At 39.0% G+C, this 25,253-nt stretch overlaps 1 protein-coding gene across 4 annotated transcripts in view; it reads left to right on the forward strand.

The window, feature by feature from the left end:
- The window catches only part of ARFIP1 (ARF interacting protein 1), an 87,993-nt gene that overhangs the window by 751 nt on the left and 61,989 nt on the right, over positions 1-25,253 (forward strand). For 2 of the 4 annotated variants that reach the window (XM_077815378.1, XM_077815381.1), the window contains exons 2-3: positions 12,210-12,289; positions 19,536-19,637. In XM_077815378.1, the coding sequence (XP_077671504.1) occupies positions 12,212-12,289; positions 19,536-19,637 (180 nt within the window). In that variant the 5' untranslated portion in view covers positions 12,210-12,211. Of the gene's footprint in view, positions 1-11,059; positions 11,135-12,209; positions 12,290-19,535; positions 19,638-25,253 lie in introns of those variants that run through there. The other 2 variants (XM_077815379.1, XM_077815380.1) reach the window with 2 other exon arrangements.

A 25,253-nucleotide genomic window follows, 5' to 3' on the forward strand; every position in this document is an offset into this window, starting at 1 on the left:
ATTTAGAGGCTTATTTGAAATGATTAAATAAATGGATGTTTAACTGGTTGTTTGTTTAAAAATGAAATAAACGTAAGTGAAAAGAAAAAACAAGATTTTTTAAAATGGTCATTTGTTTTGATCCTTTGTTTCCACACACTGTTTTAACCACAAGAAAAAAAAGCCACTTACCACATTGGTTACATGGTAGTAAGAAATAAAGTGTGGAAAGCATCAAGAGGAAATGATACAAGCCATAATTTGCAGCAAACTGTGTGAAAGACATGTTACCTATTTCAAAAGTCTGTTTAAATGAGACTTGCCCTCTCCTTGTATGTTTGGGGTTTTTTTAAATGGCTTATTGAGGAAATTCTGACCAGTTCTTGTTGGTAGTTTTCAGTTTAAAATAAAAATTTCAATTTCTGTGTGTACAACACTCATACTCTCACTTGAAGAGCTGGAGAGCCATTTTGTTATCAGGTGGACTCACATATCAGGGTAAAGAGTCCTGATATTGCAGTGGTGTTAGGCCATTGCATTTTAGTCCTTCACTTTCCTCCCCACTTTCCTAGCTCCTATAAGGAGTTGGAATTGCCAACATCTGTCACCTTCCATTTGCTCAGAAATCCTGCTGCTTTCTCACATGTGTTGGAGGACATAGGGAGCACTCTTGTGATTGAGATTATAGTTGTAACCGAACAGAAAGTGGGATGTTTCTTGAATGTAAAATTGGAAACTAGTCGCAGTGTAATACGCAACACACCTTCTGACTTCACTGGGAGGAAGAACCTCAGCGAAGATGCAGAACAAATATTTGTTTTGTTTTATAGCACTATTGAGGAGTTTTACAAAGTGACAAAATGGGTGCAGGGGGGGAATACCGTACAGCATTAAATGGTCTGTGTCCATCCGCAGGATCACCCATGATTTCAAATAGGAATATTATCCACGATTTTATTCATATCTTGTGGCCTAAACTCTTAGTCAGTAGAAGTGCTTTCAGCACCAATGATCTTTCCAAGTTGTGGTTTTGCACTCATGACTGGAGTGGGCTTGAGGAAGAGATTATTTTGTGGTTTGTAGCTCAACGGCTTATTGTTCAAAGGTCATTTTATTGCGGGCTGACAGTTTCAACCCTTCTATGTGAAGGAGAGATGGGCAGTGATTGGGAGGGGATGAAGTTGGACAGCAGTACATTATTTTTAATCGGCCTGTGTTTGACATGCGTTAGGTGGAAAGAAGTGAATGGTCCTTGGGGAATTGCAAATTTTGTGCTCTAGTTGTTCAGGAGTAATTGTGCCTCGATTACAGTATTACCAGTTCATTTAACCAAGTGGCAGCATGCTCTTTTTTATTATCACTCTGCTAGGTAGTTAAGGTGTTTTCGTCAATTAAATTAGGTTGCCTGTCTACAGTAGAATGAACCAGAGCAGGTGGCTGATAGTTGTGGCTCTGTTGAAGTACGGAAGTGAACTTATTAAATCCCTGGGACAGCCAAAATTTATATTTCCTTTGACAGTCTTTCAAAATAAGAAAAAAGGTAATACTTTTGAAGCTTTTTTCAGAGTACTTACACACAGTTTACTTTGGAAATACAACAGTGTCTGTTGAGAACATGATTGTACTTGACAGTGTTAAAGGATTCCTCATTTTAGAAATTCAGATAGAACTTTAAGCATTTAGGTTCCATCTATACTGTTGAACTGAAATGTGCTTTAATCATGTCAGTGGACAACTGTGTTGTTACTGCTCCTTTTGATACTACTGTTTTTGCAGTGTAAATGGGGGCCTTATTGTGCTCTGAGACACTTGGCAAGGCAATGTTTATTTGAAAGGTAGATTGGAGGAGCCCTGCTTATCTTGGACAAATGGCACTTGAAGAATGGACTCTGAGATGCAAATTTAAATATCTGAAACTTAAAAAGTCACTTGAGGACAACATTTTTCAGCGATACTCAATGTTGTTTTATTAGCGAGAAAGGTCAAACAATGCAGTAGGGATGGGATAATCAGTCACTTTGCATTAGTACTTACAAATTTTGTTAGATACAGTGTTACATGTTCTTTGCACAGCAGATTGAGAAAATAATCTCAAATAAAAATATGCTGTGTAACAAGCACCATTCAGCCAGAGAGGTAGTATTGTATTTCCAATTTGGTAATTCATGCATTAGTGAAGTCTGTGGTAAGTTGGTGGTCAATGTCCTTAAAGACAACAAAGAAGTGGTTTGGAATCCAGTCTTCCTCACTGCAATGTGTGTCAATCACTAACCAAAAAAAATTGTGACTCGATTAAGAGCAAACCCCTTGTTTGAATGGGAGATCTCTGATTTATTTCCTATTTAAATTAAACATATATGTTTGGAGTATGGCTATAAATGAGGTAAGTGTCACCCAAAACACCCTTTTTACATTTGGTAAAATGCAGACAGAGATTGACCAAGGTCACACAGCATGACAGAGTTAATGTGTCTGGATTTGTAGTCTTGTGTTTTAGTCATGTTCAGAATGGGTTTATTAGTCTCCTAATCCCTAGTGGAAACTTATCCCCATCAAAGACATTCACATATGGCAGAAATATTACAGGCCAAAAGTGGAGTATAAGCAGAGTTGTATGGGGACACTTATGTAGTGATCACCTCGTGGTAAAAAGAAAAGGAGGACTTGTGGCACCTTAGAGACGAACAAATTTATTTGAGCATAAGTTTTTGTGAGCTATAGCTCATGTCATCGGATGCATTCAGTGGAAAATACAGTGGGAAGATTTATATACACAGAGAACATGAAACAATGGGTGTTACCGTACACACTGTAACGAGAGTGATCAGGTAAGGTGAGCTATTACCAGCAGCAGAATGGGGGGGAAAAACCTTTTCTAGTGGTAAGTCCTTCATGTTTGCAAGTACCTATTTGCATTACTTACTGAAGTAGTTCATATGGCTTTTGGATCAGTAAGAGCAAAAATAATCCTTGGTTTGCTTGCAAAGACCGTTCTGAATGAAGCTATTATTCTTGCTTTTGTCATGAATGTTGCTCATTCTGTAGGTGATCTTGCATAATTCTATTTACCTTTCTAAAATAAGGTAATGGGTCAGCCCAACGTAATATAGTTTAGATAATTTATTTTCCCAGGTTTTTTATATCTTGCTTGTTATCTTACTTTACACATCACATGGACCACCTGACTACTCATGGTTAGACTTTATGTAAATAAAACATTCAACACAAATTGGAAAGTTGAAATGTGATATGAAGATAACTAGTGCTGCTTTATTTAACTGGCACTTTCTGTATCTGATGTGAAGGTAAGTAAATGTGGAATGCTAGGAGGTTTACTCTACACAGGGCATGTCACCTTTCATTATACCAAAGATTATTGGCAGTCTTGATTTATTTTTTTAAAGATCAGCTGTCTACCTCACAGGTTGCTCAAACAGTGCAGTATCATTTGTAGGTTTCAGCTATATGAAAATTTTTTCAGATTAGTTTTCAAGTGCAGTTCTATTATGAAAAGCGATCATGTAAAAATAGCACTACATTACTCTACATCTACGGAACTGTTCCTTGTGTGTATTAGAGAGCTGTTTGCTTGCTTTAGCATCAAAAGCAAGTGCTTAACTCTTGTTAGGCCGTACAGACAACAGTTAAGAGAAATCCAGGTTCATTTTCTATTTATGCATAATGCAGAAGTGTCTACAGTTCCAGTGATTTACATCAGTGTAAATAGGGTTTGTATACGTCTTCAGATTATGTCCTCAGTGACTAAGGGTTTACTGAGGTGACTGCAGGACATAATTGACCTTTATAATCTTTGTTACAAGTGACTGGTGAAGAATCTACCTTGACCTCTGAACCCAGTTTTAGTTTGCAAGTTTAGTCGTCTTTCCAGGGCAGACATCTCCTCATGCTGCCCTTCTGACAGCCTTGGGAGCATGGTGAAGAGAGACTTATGAGAGAAGCCAACATGAAACTGAGCTGGCAGGAGTAGAGAGAAACAGCTGCAGCTAGGACTTTGGACACTTGCACGAGTATCTGGCTCGTTTTTGCAGCTTTTACTCTGGATGTCTTTTCTCTTTGCTGATTGGATATTTGCTCCAGTTTCCTCACTGTCTCTTTTCTTCACCTTCATTCCACTAGCCCCCTCCTACACCTCTTCTTTCCTCCTCCCTTCAGTTTCTCCTCTACTTAACTTTGTTTCTCTTTTCCGCTAATGTACTTTGTGACTCAAAGCACCCTGTATTCACACCTTTACATATGTTATAGTCTTGTACAAAAGATACCTGATGAGGTATCATCTGAACACTCATAAATCACTGGTCAGTAATATGGTAAAATGTAATGTAACAACATTATATGTACAGTTGTGAATTCTCCCTTATGGCAATACTTGTTCAAAACCAGACAGCCCTGCCTAGGAAAAGGTTGTTAAACAGGCCTAGCCTAAACAAAGAATTGTGTGTTTATCTCAATTTACATGGAAGTAATGAACAGAACCATCAAGACAGTTGCTGGGGAGAAGAGAGTGCAGGAAACAGAGCAATTTGCATTTTAGCAAACTCCAGCTATGGGTGCGGGGGGAGGGATAGAGCATGGAGCCTCCTTCACCACTAGGTTCCATCTCGTCTTCCTCACTTCTTGAATAAACTTTATTTTGAGAGGTGACCTTCAGAGGAATCCATTTCAGAGGTTCACTGGACTATAAGAGAAAGGGGCAGACAATCTCAAATGTATTTGTTCACCTAAGAAGACAAAAAAAAACCCGCAACTTTCTGCCTCTGGAAGAGATCCTGACTGAGAAGTGGGGAGTCCGCTACCATCTTACTGGAAGACTGTGGGTGAGAGAGACTGTCTTGAACAAAGCCCAAACCAAACCCTGCTAGATTAGGTTTTAGACTTTTACATGAGTATTAGCACTTTTATGTGCTTCTGTATTTTTAACTTCATCTGTTATACTTGAACTCACTGAAAATCCTATCTTCTTTTGCTTTATTTTATTATTAATATAAACCAACAGTGCTGTGTCTGTACCAAAGTGAATGTTAACTCCAGTTAATGTTGCAAGCTGGTGCGTTGTGTGTCCTTCAAGGAGCAAATGTTCCTCTGAATGTTGCAGGAGAGGGCTGGATATATCAGAGCACATGGGTCTGGGGGAAGATCAGGATTGGGGTAGTGGTAGGATCACAAATCTGGTAAAGACAGAAGAGTGTCTGATAACTACTGGCAGGCTGTTGGACTCGAAGTGGTCAAATCGGAGCTGTACAACACACAGAACGCAAAGTGCATGCTGTCTGTGTGTCCCAGATAGAGAGCTGCTAGTAGCAGAAGCATTTTGGGTCACTCAGGGTTATAATACAAGAAGTGACGCACCCTTTCACTGGTCTGAATTGCACCCCAGAACGTGACATACTCCCAAAAACTTCACCCCAAATATTTAAAAAATTAACAAAATATAAATTGTGGAACTACCATGCCAATTGTAGACCATCACATTTTTCATCCTACTTGTATGTTATATCCATTCCATCAAACTCTTTATCTCCTGTTGATTTAGATCATAACTGTTTCAGGACAGGGGCTGTTTTATTCTATGTATAGTGCCTGTGCTGGAATTGTTAATATGGGAGACCACAAAACACTAATTTAACTGTAAGTTCCTTTTAAGTCCTTTTAATTTATACAATTGCTCTAAACATGTCTAACAGCCTATAAAATAAGCAGTTACTGCACCCAATATAGTAACAAAGTATTTTTAAGCATGTGATCAAGATACTTCCCACCAGGCGAGACTAAGGGAAAACCATGTCATCTTGGCATGCTCCAGCATGATCAGGTAGGGTCTCACAATGAAACCTCAAATTCATAATTCTTTTTATGCCTTTTAACAAGCAAATTACGTCCTAGCCAATTACCACTTTAGAGAACAACCAGTTTGAGACAGTTCACCCTAATTCCCAGGTTTAATCCAGGAAAGATTTACAACCTCCTTTCTACCCAAGGTTTTTCCTCCTTGCTCTTCCCCTCCTTTCTGTTAACATGGGTACGTGGGGTGGGGAGGCCCATGTTGGCTCCCTTTAAGACATTCTTTTTGTCTTATTTAAAACCATCTGCAGTCACTCCTATTGATTGGAGGCCTTCTTTTCATGAGCCCCTTATGTCAGGGGTTCTCAAACTTCATTGCACCATGACTCCCTTCTGACAACAAAAAGAGTACGTGACCCCAGGAAGTGGCACGAATCCCTGAGCCTGGCGGAGCCCCAACATCCCGGTTGTGTGGGGGGAGTGGGGCAAGGCGCAAGCCCAAGCCTCACCACCTTTGGCCACAGGCCCCAGCAAGTCTAAGCCAGCCCTAGTGACCCCATTAAAATGGGCTTGTGACCCACTTTGGGGTCCCAACACACTGTTGGATAACTGTTGCTTTATCTCATTAGTTGTTGTTTGAACCAGACATCATCCCTATTCCATTCCTTCTGGTCTTAAACTCATTATTTTCTTGGGATTCCTCCTGCCTGCTACTCAGGGCCTTTTTACAACACCTAGCTGAAGTCTGGTTAAGGAAATATAACTTCAGTTCAATTTTATATTTATTCTACAGCCTAGAATAATGGATCCCTGATCTTGTTTGGGATCCCTAGGTGCTACCATAGTATAAATAATAAGGGCTGACGTTTAAAAAAGCCCACCTTTTTGTTTGTAAACTGTGCATATTTGTTGTGGAAGTTGACCTTGGTACAACTGCCATTTTTAGTCCAATTTCGAAGTAGAACCATACTTTAAGAAGATAAAGGCCAAAATGCTGTTGGCACCTTCTGCTTTATGAATGGTCACAAAATCAGTAAAAGTCCTGGGGAGGTTGTGCAGAATTTTTGTTTGTGCTCCTATGCCACCACAGACATTGTTCTATGCTTTACATGACTAATAGATTTGGGATTTGAGGCTAAGGCTGAAAGGGCTTGTCAGAATGTAACCCAGATAATGGTCTGATGCATCTTGCATGCAGACCTCCTGCTATTTGGCAGTAGTCTGATTCTCCGTAGTAGCAGCTACAGGCTCCTTTCCCATGCTAGCTCAAAAGGCTGAGACTTGGGACGGTTCACTGACTGCAAGCCCAGAATGGATATCTTGTCCGATGGCCTGTGTTATACAGGAGGTCAGACTTCCTCAAAATAATGGAGAAAGAAATAATGATGTTTAGGGGCAAATTAGAAGAGAAACTGAGAGCACAGAGTCTGGAGGATGAACATAGTGGACAGCCTGAAGAAGGAAAGAGTGGAGAGGAGAGAGAGCCAGGAGTCCCAGCAGGTAAAGGAGTGAGAGATGCATCAGAACATAATATGGCTTCTCAGGCAGCAAACACAAATAATGTGGACTCTGGTGGACCTGCACATTTAACAATCGTCGTCTCTCCTCCCTTTGCAGCCCATTGATAATTCAATATTGGGGCCTATTTATACTTCCCTCCCAACATTCCACGTGGCATCAGAGATTGGTGTACTACCTCTAAAACCACACCCTGGAGTATATGAAAGACAATCACAGCTTCACATACACAGACCTGTGAAACCTACAGTTGGTGTATGTGTAGCTGAAATGGACATGAATATTCTTTCCCTTTCATAAATTCTCTTAAGTTTTATTAAGTTTATAATGTATTTGATTTAAAATTTCAGAACTTTTGCACTGATTTTGTTACAGAATAAAATTGTAGTATTTGCAACATAATTCATCTTTATTATTTCACAACATATGCTGCTTAGTGCTCAGTAGTTCTGAAAGCAACCAATTACTAGTTACTGCTTGGTGTCACACAACTCATAGGATCAGTAACAAACAAAATTAATAGGCTAATTAACAATGTTATATTCCTACATGTACAGTAATCACCACACATAGGCCACAAAAGAGCAGGGTCAGATGGAGAACACTATACCTTATTCTGGCTCACTGTTAAAAATAAGAACAGCCATACTGGGTCAGACCAAAGGTCCATGTAGCCCAGTATCCTGTTTTCAGACAGTGGCCAATACCAGGTGCCCCAGAGGGAATGAACAGAACAGGTAATCATCAAGTGATCCATTCCCTCTTGCTCATTCCCAGCTTCTGGCAAACAGAGATTGGGGACACCCTCTCTGCCCATCCTGGCTAATAGCCATTGATGGACCTATCCTCCCTGAATTTATCTAGTTCTTTTTTGAACCCTGTTATAGTTTTGCCCTTCACAACATTTTCTGGCAAAGAGTTCCACAGGTTGACACTGCGTTGTGTGAAGAAATACTTTCCTTTAGCTTGTTTTAAACCTGGTGCCTATTAATTTCATTTGGTGACTCCTAGTTCTTGTGTTATGAGAAGGAGTAAATAGCACTTTCTCCACACCAGTCACGAATTTATAGACCTCAATCATAAACCCCCTTAGTCATCTCTTTTCCACGCTGAAAAGTCCCAGTCTTATTAATCTTTCCTCATACGGAATCAGTTCCATACCCCTAATAATTTTTGTTGCCCTTTTCTGAACCTTTTCCAATTCCAATATATCTTTTTTGAGATGAGGTGACCACATCTGCACACCGTATTCAAGATGTGGGTGTACCATGGATTTATATAGAAGTAATATTATATTTTCTGTTTTCTCTATTCCTTTCTTAATGATTACCAGCATTCTGTTTGCTTTTTTTGACTGCCGCTGCACATTGAGTGGATGTTTTCAGAGAACTGTCCACAAGGACTCCAACTTTCTTAAGTGGTAACAGCTAATTTAGACCCAATCATTTTATATGTGTAGTTGGGAATATGTTTTCCAATGTGCATTACTTTGCATTTATCAACATTGAATTTCATCTGCCATTTTGTTGCCCAGTCACCCGGTTTTGAGAAATCATTTTATTGCTCTTCTCAGTCTGTCATGGACTTAACTATCTTGAATAGTTTTGTATCATCGGCAAATTTTGCCACCTCCCTGTTTATCCCTTTTTCCAGATCATTTATGAATATGTTCAATAGGACGGGTCCCAGCAGTACAGTCGGAAGACACCACTATTTACTTCTCTCCATTCTGAAAACTGACCATTTATCCCTCCCCTTTGTTTCCTGTCTTTTTAATCAGTTACCAGTCCATGAGAGGACCTTCCCTCTTATCCCATGACTGCTTACTTTGCTTAAGAGCTTTTGTTGGGGGACCTTATCAAAGGCTTTCTGAAAAATCTAAGTACACTATATCCAGTGGATCCCCTTGTCCACATGCTCGTTGACCCCCCTCAAAGAATTCTAGTAGATTGGTAAGGCATGATTTCCCTTTACAAAAACCATGTTGACTATTCCTCAACAAATTATGTTCCTCTGTGTCTGACAATTTTGTTCTTTACTATAATTTCAGCCAGTTTGCCTGGTACTGAAGTCAGGCTAACCAGCATGTAATTGCCAGGGTCTCCTCTAGAGTCCTTTTTAAAAAATTTGCGTCACATTAGCTATCCTCTAGTCATTTGGTACAGAAGTTGATTTAAATGACAGGTTACAGACCACAGTTAATAGTCCTGCAATTTCACATTTGAGTTCCTTCAGAACTCTTGGGTGAATACCATCAGGTCCTGGTGACTTCTTATTGCTTAGTTTATCAATTTGAATGGCTCAGGTTTGGGAATCTCCCTCCCATCCTCAACTGTGAAGACCGACGCAAAGAATTCATTTAGTTTCTCCACAATGGCCTTATCTTCTTTAAGTGCTCCTTTATCATCTCGATCATACAGTGGCAGACACTTTGCCCATTTGTTTCATAGATGTTATGAAAGACACGCAGGCAGCTTTAACCATTGGGATATTTTTCTCACTGAGGTCCAGTCTTGTGAGTGGACAACACCATTGACTCTTCAAATGAGCGAAAGCACATTCAGCTGTCATTCTACACCTGCTGAGCCAGTGGGTCAATCATTCCTTGGTGCTATCGAGATTGCTGGTGTACAGCCTCATGAGCAAGGGGTAGGCTGGGTTTCTCAGATTCACTGTTGCCATTTCAACATTCCTAATGGTAATCTGTTGGTCTGAAAAGAAAGTCCCTGCTTGTAGCTTTCTGAACAGTCCTGTGTTCTTAAAGATATGCATGTCATGCACCTTCCCTGACCAGCCCACATTGATGTTTGTGAAGCATTCCTGGTGATCCACCAGTGCTTTCATAACCACAGAAAAGTAGCCCTTTCTGTTGATGTACTCAGTGGCAAGGTGGTTTTTTGCCAAAATAGGGATATGCATGTCATCTGTCTCTCCACTGCAGTTTGGGAACCCCATAGTTGTGAAGCCATCCACTATGTCCTACACATTGCCGAGAGTCTGTCCTGCATAGCAGAATGTGATTAATGGCCCTGCACACTTGCATCCTCCACAGTGGATTTCTCTATTGCAGATTGATTCCTGACTGGTTGCAATTGGGTATTCCAAGTTTCCACAGTGCAGTCCCACTTGTTTCTCAGCTGTCAGTGCAGCTTTCTTTTTTGTGTCCCTGTGCTGGAGCCTGGTTCAAGTTCAGTGGACAGATCTAGGAATGTGGCCTTGTGCATCCAAAGGTTCTGCAGCCAATGCTCATTGTCCCAAATGTGCATTATGATGGGATCCCACCAGTCAGTTCTAAATTCTCAGGCTGAAAAGCAGTGCTTCACCGTCTGCAGCGGCTTGGTGAATACTGCCAACAACCTTGAATTGGTTCTTACTATGTCCCACAGCAGTCTGTCCTCCAAGGAATCATCATGCTCCCCACTCATTTGGTTCTTTTTGCAGTTCTGGAAATGCTGCAGGATTATACGCCTTGTGCTTGTAAAGTTTATGAAATGCTGCAGGATTTTATGCCCTGTGCTTGCAAAGTTCATGACAAAAATGCAGAGCTGTGCAGGCTCCATGCTTCTGTCAGAGATGGTGGACAGCCAGGAGGGCCATGCAGGTTTGTGGGATTTTGAAAAAAGTCATAAAAATTATGGGATATTGATACTATTATGGGATGAAGATAATTGCAAACTGAGAAGTTGATTGCATGCTCCCAGTCACAGCTGCATAACTCATTTTGCCCCGTCAGGCGTTGCCAAAACTTTCCAAAAGTCAGTGCGCTGATGGTGGGGAGTTGCACAGCGGGATGCCTGTCGATGGTGCACCACATTCTGCATCGACACAAGCACTACTAGTGAGTACATGCATCGCTGACATAGGGAGTCAAGTATGCACATGCACAAGTGATATACTAACTACAGCAGCTGTATGTCAACATACCTTGAGTCGACATAAATTTGTAGTGTAGACATGGCCTTAAACACTTATTACCTCAAAACATCTTAAGGTATGTCTATACAATAATGTAAGAGCAGGGGTTTGAACTCTGGCTCAAGCCTAATTCCCCCCCCCCCCCCCCCCGATTTCTCTGTACACACACACACACCATGCTGATCCAGAGCTTAGACCCAGAGTCTCAAGACCACACGGGGGTGGAAGGTCTGAGCCTGAGTTGAGCTGGGACCCTGGGTTCCAGCCTTATTTCTTTGCAATGTAGACGCAGCTCCACTGGACTCGTGCTCTGGCAGTCTGCCAAAAGTATCCCACAATCCCATGGCTGACTTTCTTTGTCCAGGACAGTCAAGTTTAGTGAACAATCCAGTTTTGTCACATTGCACCATGAACTAAGGGCTAGAGTGGCCACATTTTAGGAGGGTGCTAGGGAATCTGGGATATGGATGGCTGGATTGGGGCCCACATAATGCAATGTAGATTCTGGAGCCTCAGGTTGGGACCTAGGATTCAACAGTTCCCAACCTGGGGTTACAAATGAGCGTAGGTGCTCAGGCCCTAGGTTAACAAACCAAGTGTCTTCTCACTCGATTTCTATTAATCTTAGGCTTACGTTGCAATGTAAACGTACCCTTAATGTTTTATGTGGTTTTCCCAGATGGTGGACACCAAAATCATGCTATCTGTCTTGAATACCTCTAATGTGCTTATGATCATATCTAGCTGCTGCAGCTAAGAGCTAAAACTAATTAATCTGCTAAAAATTGGTTATTGATACTGTCCCTTTTACTTTTATAAAATATTCCACTATACAGCATCAGATATAGTGAATTTAGAAGAATTACATTTTAATGCAGAAGGAGCATGGCACTAATATTTTCTGAAAGTTCACTGATTTTCATCAGTAATGTCTGTGAGGTACAACATCTAATCGCTTGCATAAGAATTAATGCATGCTCAACGTATTTCATTTTCAGGTATGTCAGGACACAGCAACGATCCCGCAGCAGTTGATGAATCTCATCCAGCCGCAGAAGAGGTCCAGTCTGACTCTGAGGTGATTGGGTGATATTTGTGTAACATTGTAAAATCAACCAATCCCACTAACAGTTTCAGACTGCCAAAAATGCATAATGCAATGCATAATAAAATTCTTGGGTGTGCACACATGCATGTGGTGCCGCTAGATTTCTATTCTGGCCTTTTCAATTTTGGGTCTGGCTTCAGATTGTCCTATTGCATCTGAAGCAGTGAAACTAAGTTTAGTCCATAATTGAGGATCACGTCAGCCAGCAACTTTCCTGCTGTGCTGTGCTACTACTTGATTGTATGAACTATGTGGATTTAGGGGGGATGGGGGACTAGAAGGAACATACAGGTACTGCAGGAAGAGGCACTGGTAATTAAAAAGATGGTCTTCCCTCAGTCTGCTTTGATTAGTTCCTCAGCATGATACAGTAGTTGGGGACATTGCATAGAGTGAAAACTAAAACAGAGACTCTGACCACTTGTAGTTGATGATTAAGGTAGTAAACTTCGGCATCTTTCAGGATGAAAAGGGCTATATTGGACATTGTTAGTCAAAGGACAAAAATATTATTGAGTTTGGATAAGTAAACAAACAACTTAGGGGAAAGTTTTCTTTTGACACTGAAAGAAAAGACCACCTTGAGGGGATAAATAACATTAGTCGTGTGTAGTCATCTTATGCATGTCTCGTAATACTTGTCAGTCTGAAGAAGTTGGGGAAACTCATAGTGCACATCCCATTGCCACTGGTGGGATGTACTGCAATCCCTTTCCCATGTAGCTGACATGAGAAGATATGTAATTCTATGTACAATATTAATTAAGTGGAATAGTTTGAGTTGATTCAAGAAATTTTAAATACACTTAATTTTTATATTTTTTTTCTTTCTATTACCTAAAATGCACTTCTAATTCAATTCCTGGGAGACCATTTCATCCTGCAAAGTTGGTGGTGAAAAGCCAGGGAACTTGGGCAATAATCTCACTTGGTGCAGACATGGCTTTGACCACAAAGTGGAAGTACTTGTCAAACACTAGCTCATAGAGGATTTGGGAATTTGAGTGGGTGCCCAGCTGCGTATAAAGGTGCTTCCATAGTGAATCAGTTGATTTTGTCGAACATATTTTCCCCATCACAGAATAGGCCAAATACAATTTAGAAAAAAGAGTGCATCAGTTGATAGGCAAAACTGTCACAAAATGAATGTTCTTCCTAAATGTGTCTGTTCTAGAGTTTCCCTATCTCTTCTTTGAACTAACATGTATATTATTTTTGGACTAATAACCTCTGAAAATGAGGCACAACGTGTAAACTTAAACCGTAATTCTGTACAATCTTGTTCTCCCATGATAAGGACAATGCCACTTACACTCTCTTGGGCCTACTCATCTAAGGCCCCATTCTGCTCCAGGTGACCTAATGGAAGTAATGAGGGCTCAGCACCTTTCTGGTTCAGGCCATTTAGTGAGAGCATGATGCGTAAAATGCTCTACTCCAATAGTAGAAAGCTTTTCTGTCCAGGTGAAGGCTCGTGTCCAGCTTGTTATATTTTTGTTTGACCGTGTAATGGCTCATGAAATAGAATTCCCTGAAGTGCCAATAATTTGATTTGAAAACTGTTTTTGTTGTACTTAAACAAGGAGATCTGTGTTGTTGTAAATATTGTGGAAATCAGTTGTTGTTCATTCTCTGGGTATCCCATACCTATAGTTTTGTAAAGTTGACTTTTTGAAAGTCCTTGCCCATGGTAGTGTTGCTGAAAATCAAACCGTAAATTGGATTACATTTTGGTTTTGTATTAGTTACATGAAAACAACTTATTAGGTAGGTGTTTATGAATTTCACCCTCAATTTGTAATATATTCAAATTAATAAACAGACAAAAGAGAGAATATGGTAATTAAAGATTGATTAAATTAGTATTTGTCTTGGATTAAAGTAGCCATTTTAAAATTTAAAATGGGGCACTATTTAATCTAGATCCCTCTTTAGCATTTAATTCATGCAAAAGTTTGTGGTTCCACAGAACTCTTCGGAACCTTTTCAGTTGCTCAAATACTCCGACTGTGCCACCCCCTCCTGCTGCTGAATAAAAAATTACTCTCCACTGAGACAAGTTTGGGATTTTGCTCATTATATTTTTGTGATGTATTTTGTTTTTCCCCACCTGAAAATCTCCACAAAATACATCCACTTCATGCTGTTTTTGCTTCCTGGTTTTGCTACAGACTTCATATATTGTTTGGGTCAGGAAACATCACTGTACTTCAGTTCCACCATCTATATAATAGTAATTGAGAGGCATAATTCATTAATCTGAGTAAAGTGACTTGAAGTCTTTGATGGAAGGCATTTGAGCAAAATATTTAATACACAAATTGTTGGTAATCCAAATGTGGTCACTGTCAAACTAATGTCTCTTGCATGACAATATGGGACAACCCTGACCTCTTCTAACCTCAACCTAACTATCTCTTCGAAGAATATAGTCTCTTGTACAGTTGATAGGATAACAAATTAAAGTATTTTGACTTGTCCAGAAACTGCAGTACCACATATATTGGCATGATGGCTCCAATGGTTTCTATAACAGATAGTATTCCATTTCAAGTTGAAGCAGGTCATAATTCGATCATAATGTGGTCTGTATGGAGACTTAGTGTATGAGAGTTCAGTTTTGGAACAATTTTTAAAAACAGTTCAGCTGTTTTTAGGTTTCTTAAAATAAGGCTTAATTTTGACAGGTGATTAGCATCTCTGGGCCTAATGTTCTTTCATAGGAGTGGGACAGATTATCTGTCTATCCACCAAGTACTTCTAGTTCATTTAAAACACCCCCTAAATATGTACTGCAGAGCCCTAGGGCTTGTGGTGCACTTTAATGTATTTTTAGCTACATATTCACCCAGTAAACATTGTTGGGTTTGGTTTGATCCTTTTTTGTTTTTTTTGTTTTTTTTTTGTAAGAGGGAAATATCATGGGAAAACTGACTAATCTCTACACACTGGACATACTGTATTGTAAAACTGGAAGGTTTGTTTGGACAATGCTTGATCCATTTCAGGAAAACGTGAAGAATCCCAAGAGAGAGGGTATTCAGGTGACCTTGCAAAGAAGGCCTGGCCGCATTGAGCATTAATAAGAGGATGCAGTTTGAATTGCTCATTATTTTTATTTTCCTCTCAAACTCCCCCTAAAGGCTGAAAATGCAGAGTCTATTTTAAGTATTTCTAAGGTGGCTGTTATACATGGTATCTTAGTATCTCCATAGCATTCCTGTACCCTTCTGCTTCAGATTTCTGACGCAAAGTTGGGACAGTGCAGGATACTGCATCTGTGACAGTAAATATTTTCAGTGCTTTGATAGATTTTCAAAGAGCTGAAATAAATCTACTTAAATCCCAGGACCTAAGGTCTCTAGTACAATATAATTTCCATAGAAAAGGACTTGTTCTACTAACACTATGTAGGTGCCTAGTTCTGTGATACCTAAACATCTTGGTTATACCCACTAAATCAGGAAACGTGCAATTTTAACTTGTGTGTATTTATTACAAAAGAGAAAGTAACACTTTTTCAGAGTAGGAAAAGATAAATTAACAAATTACTTTCATGCATATAGTCAGGGTAAGTAGGGACATGGTGCCAAAAAAAGGGTTAAAGGATTCATAACTCCAAATATTCACAACAGTACATGCACATCAGATATAACAAAGCACGAAGCCATTCTTTCCTGCGTAAAAACAGAACTGTTCCCACAAAGTGGGTTTGTGCTCTGAGACCTGCATTGCTTTGTGTATGGCCCCCTGAGTAACTCTGGCAATTGTATTTGTGAGTGGGGTCGTTAGAGCTCTATAAATCAATTAAAAAACAAAATAAAATCCCTGCAGAATAAGGACAAAAATTACTTCCCCACTACTATCCTAGCGAGGCAGGATAAAACGCATTAGTATTTCCTATATGTGTACTTCTTGAGGAAGGAGACACTATGCCTATACGTGTCTTAGTAGAAGTGTATATGTGCTATATAAGGGCACCTTCAGATAGTGAAATATATTGTAAATCTCATTTCCATCTCATTACTGTTAAAGGATGAATGACTTTGTATAGCAACTTAAGGTGTGCAGTTTATGGATGGATATTTGTCTAATCTCAATAGAACTAGACTGACATACTTTTTGATTGGCCACAAAGATTTCATGTGGGACAGGAATTCTTAAACTTGTTCATCATATGCACCACATCTTAATAGTGACAGTGTTTTTGTGGCACAAATCCCCTGCCCCCATGGATCATCATTGCATGGATCATCTTCCCTCCCATTGACAATTGAATAACATCCTTGTAACAACCACAGTAATTGTTTATCTGGAAAAATGTTGGGAAAGCATTTGGTGCATGTCTTCTCTTTTGATGTGACTCTAGAAGGTGGAATACAAGCACCATGTGACTCTTTATGGACATGGACAGCTGAAGTGGATCAGGATGGTGTGATTTCTTGCTTTGGTGATGGACTGTTTTACTTGGTTATCTGAACCTAAAATCCAAATATTTTTAAGTTTGGTGGATTTTTTTTTATACTTCATAATTTACTTGGTTGAAGATGTATAATTTCACAGTTTCCTTTAAAGATTCTATAAAGTATCAATCAAAAATAACTTATTATGTTGTATCTTTCAGGCTGCTTATTATTCACTGCCAATGTGTTAGATACTGCAAGGCCCAAAATAAAGGCAGCCCCTTCCCTGAAGGGGCTACCTCACATCACTTAAACAGTTGAGTCTGTTCCGTAATCTTGACAGAAAAAGCTTTATTTTCGTGATGTAAATTTGATTATCACAACCATGTTTATAGATTTCTGAAAGATATTCACTTAATTTTTTGTGCTTAGACTTTTTGTTTTATGAACACAGCCAGTTCCAGTGTTCAGATAAGTAGATGAGCTGCTATTCAGTACCTTTGTTGGCCTTTAGACTATCCCAACTCAAGGATTTATAAATACTCTGGATCTGAAAGGCTTTGAAACTGATTTCTTCTAACTAATTTGAGGAAAAATCCAAATACCTTAACTAATTTTTTGCGGTGATCACAGAAATTGTCTATCCTCCTTCCTCTCAGCCCAAAGGGCTCTCCTGAAATAAACAAAATAAGTGTGAAATATTCAAAAACAAAAAACTTTTTATTCCCTGTCTCCATGGATAAGTTTCTAAATATTTTTCTTTTTCTTTAAGACAACACTTCTTAAACATAAAAAATCACAAATTTGCTTTGGACAGTAGCATACTGCTTTTACTAGGTGTTTCTGAATGCATAGTTGATTTAAATGATCTGTAATCCACCCTTCCTGATTTGTTTTTAAATGCTTATAAGAGTTCTTTCGAAAGCCAGACTGGTATCTTAGCCTTTTTGTTTTAGGGGAGCTTTGTAGAGGGTACCTGCTTTACAAATGCAACTTGATTTCACAACTGCTAAGAAATTTTTTTGTTTGTCTCCACACTCTTTCCCTGTTCTTAAGCTTACAGCTTGATAGCAATTTAAATTTGTGAAAAGTCTTTCAAAAGTATAGGGTTATTAAAGCAACTTAGTGCTGCTAGACCAAATTTTATCAATATCATACAAAATCCTGTTTGTATCGCAGGAGCATAGCACTTCATACTGAGCAAGCCTTTGCACCTTTTTAACCCAGTTTAAGGACGGGTAATGTTTCTATACTTAATGGCTAACATTCTTGCTTTGTGGCTCATGCAACTGATCCCCACAGGAAGCTAAAGATTTATTCTCAGGTCCCTCATTTTACTCTTTCACATTTCACTTTTACACTTTGCAGTTGGATGAAATTATGATCTTTTCTTTAAAAGACTGAGTGGAGTGAAAAATCTTTACTATAGTCAATGATTTTCTTCTTTTTTAAGCATGCAGGTGTGATTTATGTAACGTTTATTTGCTTTTGAAAATCATTTGGTGATGGAGAAACACATGGATTAAAATCCATGCTTCAGACACATGCACATTCAGTGCTTGGTTAAAAAATGGATCAATGGTTATCAGTCTCGGGAGAGTCTCAAGTTGTAAATGAAACATTCCTTGTTGAACCGGACTTAATTTATGTCAGCCACACAATTGAAACAATGGTGGAAGAAGACAAAATATGTATGATAACAAACTTTATCTGTATGAATTATGCAGGACATCCCAAGCAAGTGTCAATAAATCTTTGTACTACACTAAATTTTCTGTGTGGGGGCAGGAGAGATGTTGGTCTTTAACCCTATTTGAAGGCTTAATTTGTTGTCTAAAATTGTAGTCTTCCTTCCCCAGCTATTGGAACAAATAAGATGCTTTTTGTCTTTTCTCTTCATGACTGTTTAACTAACTGCTGTGGTGGGAGTGGGAAAGCATGAACTCAATAATCTGCTCCTTCCTCAGCCTCTTTCCTTTGGGTCTTACTCCCACATAAATGGCTCCAGTAACTGTCTGCTGTTGCTTACTGTTTTACCAAGCTGCAGAAGTGGGAAGCTGAAGGGATTCTTTCTGGGTAGCAGACTTACTGATTGTTGATTTGACTCTGCTGCTTCTGGCAGAGCCATGAACAGCAACAGAAACACTATAGTTGTTTGGTCCAGAAGACAGCGCTGCATTGGTATAATTCGTTCCACATTGCAACAGAAGGGCTAGAATCATAACTTTTTTAAAAATGAGAGCTTTAATCATCAACTGCTGAAGAATTTAAGCCGCTTCCCTCACAAGGAAGCACTTGCAGCTTGCCATGATGAGTGGGGTTTTTCAAGCTTGGCTCATTTCATTGTTAAGTATTCTGGAATTTGTGAGATATGATGGATGTTGTATGCACCATCTGTCTCTGGGTGCACACATTTACAAGTACAAAAAGTTTATTTCTTTAGGGCTTTCTGAATTTAATTCTACCTCTTAGATTCTGATCTGGATATATAGATGAACTGAATGACATTCTTTAATTACCCAATGCTGTGATGTGGGTCTGGTCCTAACTTTTCTGTTGTCGTCTTAAATCATGGCACCGTGTTGGATAATTTTTTGCAAGTTGTGCATCACACAGGGACTTTGTTTTTGTGTGATTTTTAAAATACACTAAATCTGAATTCATTCAGTATCAATGAAATGTTAGAATTAGATTCCCATTGTGTAACAGTAGCTGGTATGTAAAATCAATTGTTAAATATTCTATCACTTTTATAATATGCAAGTCACTCTGGTGTATTGGCAAATACTAACCTGTTTCTTTTTATGCTGTAGGAGTTTGCAATGGCTCAAGAGTCTCCCAAAAATTCAGCAGCAGAAATTCCTGTGACCAGTAATGGAGAGCTTGAAGATTCACGGGAATGCAATTTTAACAGGGTAAAAAGAATTTCTTCAGTCTTGTTAATTACCACTAAATCACTATCAGAAATCTAGTTAATGAAATGCTGAGGTTACAAGGTAATATGTAATAAGCAGAATCTGGCCAGGGTTGATTCCCTAGAGCTTACAGAAGGCTAGATTGGTTAATATTTTATCATGTCACAGGTGAACCTATTCCTTTTCTTGTAGTCTAACCTTCTCCCCAACTATAAACTGCTACATCAGTGCTACTCAGTCCTCAGTGGTTCAGGAGCCAAATTAGCGATCAGCATTTCCCAAAGAGCCACAATAGTGTGAATTCATTGTTTAATTTACTTTCATAATATGTAGTCATATTTAAACAGGATGACGGGGGAGATACTTAGTTTTTATGTATCTATTATTCTTGCAGCAAAATGACTGGCCAAGTATTATTATTTTATCAACTACAATGGGTTAATAATGTAGTAAAAGCATCCTGATACGTTAATAACGTAGACTGGTGAATAATTAAATCACACAGTGTTTTTAATATGTGCTGCAAAGAGCTGCAGGAAACACATTAAAGAGCCACTTGCAAGCCTCAGTCTGAGTATCACTGTGCTACGTAAAGATGTCTGCAGGCTTGTATTTGTTCAAAGAAATGTGATGGAAATGCATTCTAGTAGTTTATCAAACAGACAAAAATATAAATTTGAGCTTACCAAAGTTGGTTTGGGTAACCTTTTGGACTACTAGGTTGTCTTGTTCACCCTTAAGCATTAAGTTAAGATACATCTATAAATATGTTTAGTACTTTAAAGTGTTTCTACTAGAGACTTAAGAAAATGTAAGAACTTACAGATTTGTATTATTTCTGTGTGTAAATTCACCCAAATTCCAGTGACAATTACTGCTGGGGTTATGAGTTGAAATTAGATGAATGTTTTCTGGTGCCTCAGGTTGCCTTCTATATCTGTTTTTGGTTTTTTTGTACACTTCTATCCTAGTTGTAAACTTAATTTTATATGGCAAAAAGTTAGTTTTCAACAAGCACTACCTTGTATTTTATTTCTCTGCAGATGAAATTTCTATTGGAGGAGATAAGGGAATGTCCGTGATCTTGGCAGTCTTTTGGCAGCTTTTTAACAAGTTTTTCCATTAATGCTATGATTAAAGTAGATAAAATCAAGCAGACTCACAAACTGGAATAATGACAGGTTTCAGAGTAACAGCCATGTTAGTCTGTATTCGCAAAAAGAAAAGGAGCACTTGTGGCACCTTAGAGACTAACCAATTTATTTGAGCATGAGCTTTTGTGAGCTACAGCTCACTTCATCAGATGCATACCGTGGAAACTGCTGCAGTTTCATCATCTGATGAAGTGAGCTGTAGCTCACGAAAGCTCATGCTCAAATAAATTGGTTAGTCTCTAAGGTGCCACAAGTACTCCTTTTCTTTTTGCAAACTGGAATAAGTTTGTACTGAAATTACTTTACACTTTCACTATTGTACATTCACAAAACTCTGCCACTAGTAATGTACCATATAGCTCATAGTCCAGCATGTAAATCTTTTGTAATAAAATTTCTCTTAAAAAAAAAAAAAAAAAAAATAGAGGCTACATTAGGTTTTTGGCCCCAAGTTTTTATTCATTAAAATTTCAAAACATGTATTTTTAAATTGGGTACTTGTGGGGCTATGCAAATACTTTACAGGCAGCTAGTTTACACAATTAGCTGCTTCTTAAGTTTTACTTGCTACAAAGCAGGCACTTCAAAAGGCTTAATATAAGAGGTGGCACATTTAAAATTATATGTAACTGCACCTTGGCTTCTGTGTACAACTGCATCAAGTAGTGTTGCAAAAGGCAGAGGAGTGTAATAGTTCTGTTCATTTGGGTAACTGACGTTTTCATGCCACATATCTGTATGAAATATACCTATCGCTATATGGTATCAATAGTTTTCATTCATTCTTTCAACACCCATGCTTTTTTCCCCCCAGACACTTAATTGATAGCTAATAATTTGTTCCTTGACTGACCAGCAGGGGCTGCTGTGGCATAAGCCATGGAGATTTGCGCACTTTCATTTTCAGACTGTAAAAACAAAGGCTGGTTCCTGCTCTAAATTTTTGTTTACCCTCATAGCCTAGAGCTAAGGGACATCTTCTAGTAGAACATGAATTAGAATTAGACCCATACAACACTGAACTGGGGATATTTTTTGTGCATGTTTTTATTTTAAAAAAAAAAAAATACTGGGCAGGACCTAAAAATTAGTAGATCCCTACTGGATCCTTGAGTGAGGAAGAGACTGATTTTTTTTGTTGGCTGGAAGAATTGTTTTCAGGGAATAACACAATCGGCATTTGTGGTCATCAGGTAGGTATAGTGACTGGCTGACGAGAGGAATGGAACTTCATGGGGATGGAACACAGTATGGTGTCCAATAATAAAGATATAAAGCTACTACTGCTCTTATCCCCAGTCATAGGTATATTTTTCTAGTCACCCTGGGTGTTTGTCCTTTTGAGTTTCCATGACTATGCTGTTAGTACACGTTATGGGGGGAAAAGATACTTCAATGACTTTAAATCTGTGCTGTCAAACGAGAACTTCAAGAGGGCCCCCAGAGTCAGGATATGTGTAATAAATAAGAAGAAAATTACAAATAATGGTATCCTAAAGGTAGTTGTGACTGTTTAGGGCAACTAGAACAGAACTTAGAGTTCTGCGGTGGCAGTGAACTTGGGCCTTATGCAATAGGAAGAAGCATTGGGCTTGTATTCTGTTAAGGAATTGATTTAATTGGCTTTATAAGGAATTTCATCAGTCCTTGGTTGGTTAGTATTGTGGTAGCAAACCTAGACTGTATGGTAAATGTTAAAATAGACCAAATAAATAAATGTAAGACTAGAAAGTGATGTTTGAGGGTTGTTGGGTTTTTGTTTTGTTTTTTTAAACTTAGTGATTTTCAGGTATTTACTCTCTAACTACTAGATCTGCAAAGTCTACCTGAGTTCTTTTATGGTCCTAGAGTATTGATGCTAAAGGTCCCACAGTTGGAGCCAGGCTAACACTTCTAACGTACTTTGCTGTATCTTTGACTTTGCAGGGCTAATAAGTAAAAGGAAGCAGAAACTTTCTTTAGTTAGTTAAGTAAGTACTGAAGCGGATGTGGCTTTGAATGCTCACAGAGAGCATACTAACATGGTGCCACTTTTCAGGTTGCTTTTCAGGTTAAAGCCACACTGAGTAAGAATTCTGATTTTATTTTGTTATGTGGTTCATAAAGCAAATGACTTATGCTTGTCTTAAAAATACAAAACTCTGTGGGCTTTCAGCTAGCCAGGTGCCAAGTGGAGCTGCTTACTTTCTAAGCATGGTATTTTACACCTCCATTCAAAGGGTATACATCTATTGTTGCCCAAAGAAAATATCAGCAGTATTCTGGGTGCTGACTAATATACAATACAGGCAGATTATAAAAAAAATTTTAAATATTTTAAAATGTTTAATAAAACATCCTTGAAGGTTCTCAAATACCATTCTTACTCTAAATCTGATTTTAAGTTAGAAACAAGTTTCCTCTTAATCTTTGCACAATCATGCATAAGTTATAAGAATTGGAACAGTTGCACAGGTTTAGAACAGGACAAGTTTTCGGACTACTGTTTTTAGCCTGCACACTAAATTCAACAATTTTGGTTAAAAAAAACACAAAAAATTGAATACATGCTAATGTACTGTGTTCAGAGAATCTGTGTGTTCTCTTCTAAATTCACTGTTCAGGCAAAATAAGTGGATTTTTTTGCATCATAGTGGCTGGCTAAATAATAGAATTCTAACTACAGAAAATTGGAATTGTGTATAACTGTATATAGTAGCTTTAGTTCATGGTTACATATGAAAAGTTGCAACAGCTAGTTTTTTTTTTTTTGTTCACTTACTTTCAGAAGTTACTTACTTTTTTAGTAACCTAGAAAGTAGAAAATACAAGCAATCCTCAGTGCATAGTGTGCGTATAATATCAGTTTGCTGCAGCCTGAAGACAAGACATCTGAATGTCTTCCATCTGCAGTAAGGAAATGTTCTTAAAATATTTACTGTAAACCAGTAGGTTTAAGCAAATGGTGATTGAGAAACTTTGATTGTGTAGCACAATTTTACACTCACATCTGAGACGCCCTCTTAACTTAGAATGTGCGATAATCAGAATTATCGCAAAAAGATTAAAATCTTGTTGTTTCCTTTGGGGTAGCTTTCTGGATGTGTTTACTATTGTCAGTCTCCCAAAAAAAAAAAAAAAAAAGGTATAGCAATACTGATTTTGAAGTATTATTTATCTTGCTTAATCTTTGTTACTTTTAATGATCCTCTTTTGCTTTTTCCTTTTCTCCTGTAATTTTGGTCATTATTTCTGCGTTTAATGTAAAACTATATATAATGTGTTAGTTACTGCTCTGAAATTTCTTCCGCTTTGCTGCGAGTATTAGTTTCTTAGTTTGTAGGCAGAGCCAGCACAGCAATGATTAAAGGAGTTCACCTAAGATTGGGGGAAGAAATATTTGTTACTTCAGTTATACAATTATAGTAGTACTTCATAAATAAAAGAGGGTGGCGGAGGTGATTACAATCAGTAAATAGACTAAATTTCAAGAAAGTCTTTTTTATTTTAAATATGTTGGATTCAGTTGAGAATCATTTTAGTATATTTTTTGCTTTTTTAAACTTGTGATAGTGCCCCACTCAGGGATCTGGGGGCCCCACGTAGGGTTGCCAGATGTTCCGATTGAAAAAGGATCCTGGTGGCTCCAGTCAGCACCACTGACTGGGCTGTTAAAAATCTAGTTGGTGGCAGTGTTGGTGCAGTGAGGCTGGCAGGCTCCCTGCCAGGCTCCATACAGCTCCCAGAAGCGGCTGGCATGTCCCTCTGGCACCTACGCAGCATGCAGAGGCCCATGGCTGCCCCTTCATCTAGGAGCCAGAGGGACATGCTGGCCACTTCCGGAAGCCACCTGAGGTAAATGCCATCTGGAGCCTGTGCTCCAACCCCTTCCCACACCTCAACCCCCTTCCCCAGCTATAAGCCCCTTCCTGGACCCCAAACCCCTCATCCCTGGCCACACCCCAGCCTGGAGCTCCCTCCCACACACTGAACCCCTAATTTCTGGCCCTACCCTGGAGCCCGCAGACCCAACCCAGAGCCCAGACCCCATTCCAGACCCAACCCCCCTGCTTCAGTCTGGAGCCCCCTCCTACACCCCAAGCCCCTCATCCCTGGTCCAACCCCCAGCTGGAGCCCTCACCCCCTCCTGCACCCCAATTCCCTGCCCCAGCCCAGTGAAAGTGAGCGATGGAGGAAGGGAGATGGATGGGGCAAGGGTGTTCTGTTTTCTGTGATTAGAAAGTTGGCAACCCTACCCCCATGCTTGACTCGACCCATATTTTCATTTACATTTTGTGAATGTAATAACTTTGCTGCAGATATTTCAGCAGCTTTAGACGTATTTGTTCTCATCTATATGCACAGAGATCTAGATGTGCAAGTCTTGTTCAGTGCTAATGTAACTTACACAAACTCTTGGTCTGGGAATATACCCCTTAGCAGCAAAGTAACATTTGAGACCAACTTGATGCTCTGCTCTGCT

This window comes from Eretmochelys imbricata, chromosome 4 (assembly GCF_965152235.1).
Source record: "Eretmochelys imbricata isolate rEreImb1 chromosome 4, rEreImb1.hap1, whole genome shotgun sequence".
Taxonomy (NCBI): Eukaryota; Metazoa; Chordata; order Testudines; family Cheloniidae; genus Eretmochelys; species Eretmochelys imbricata.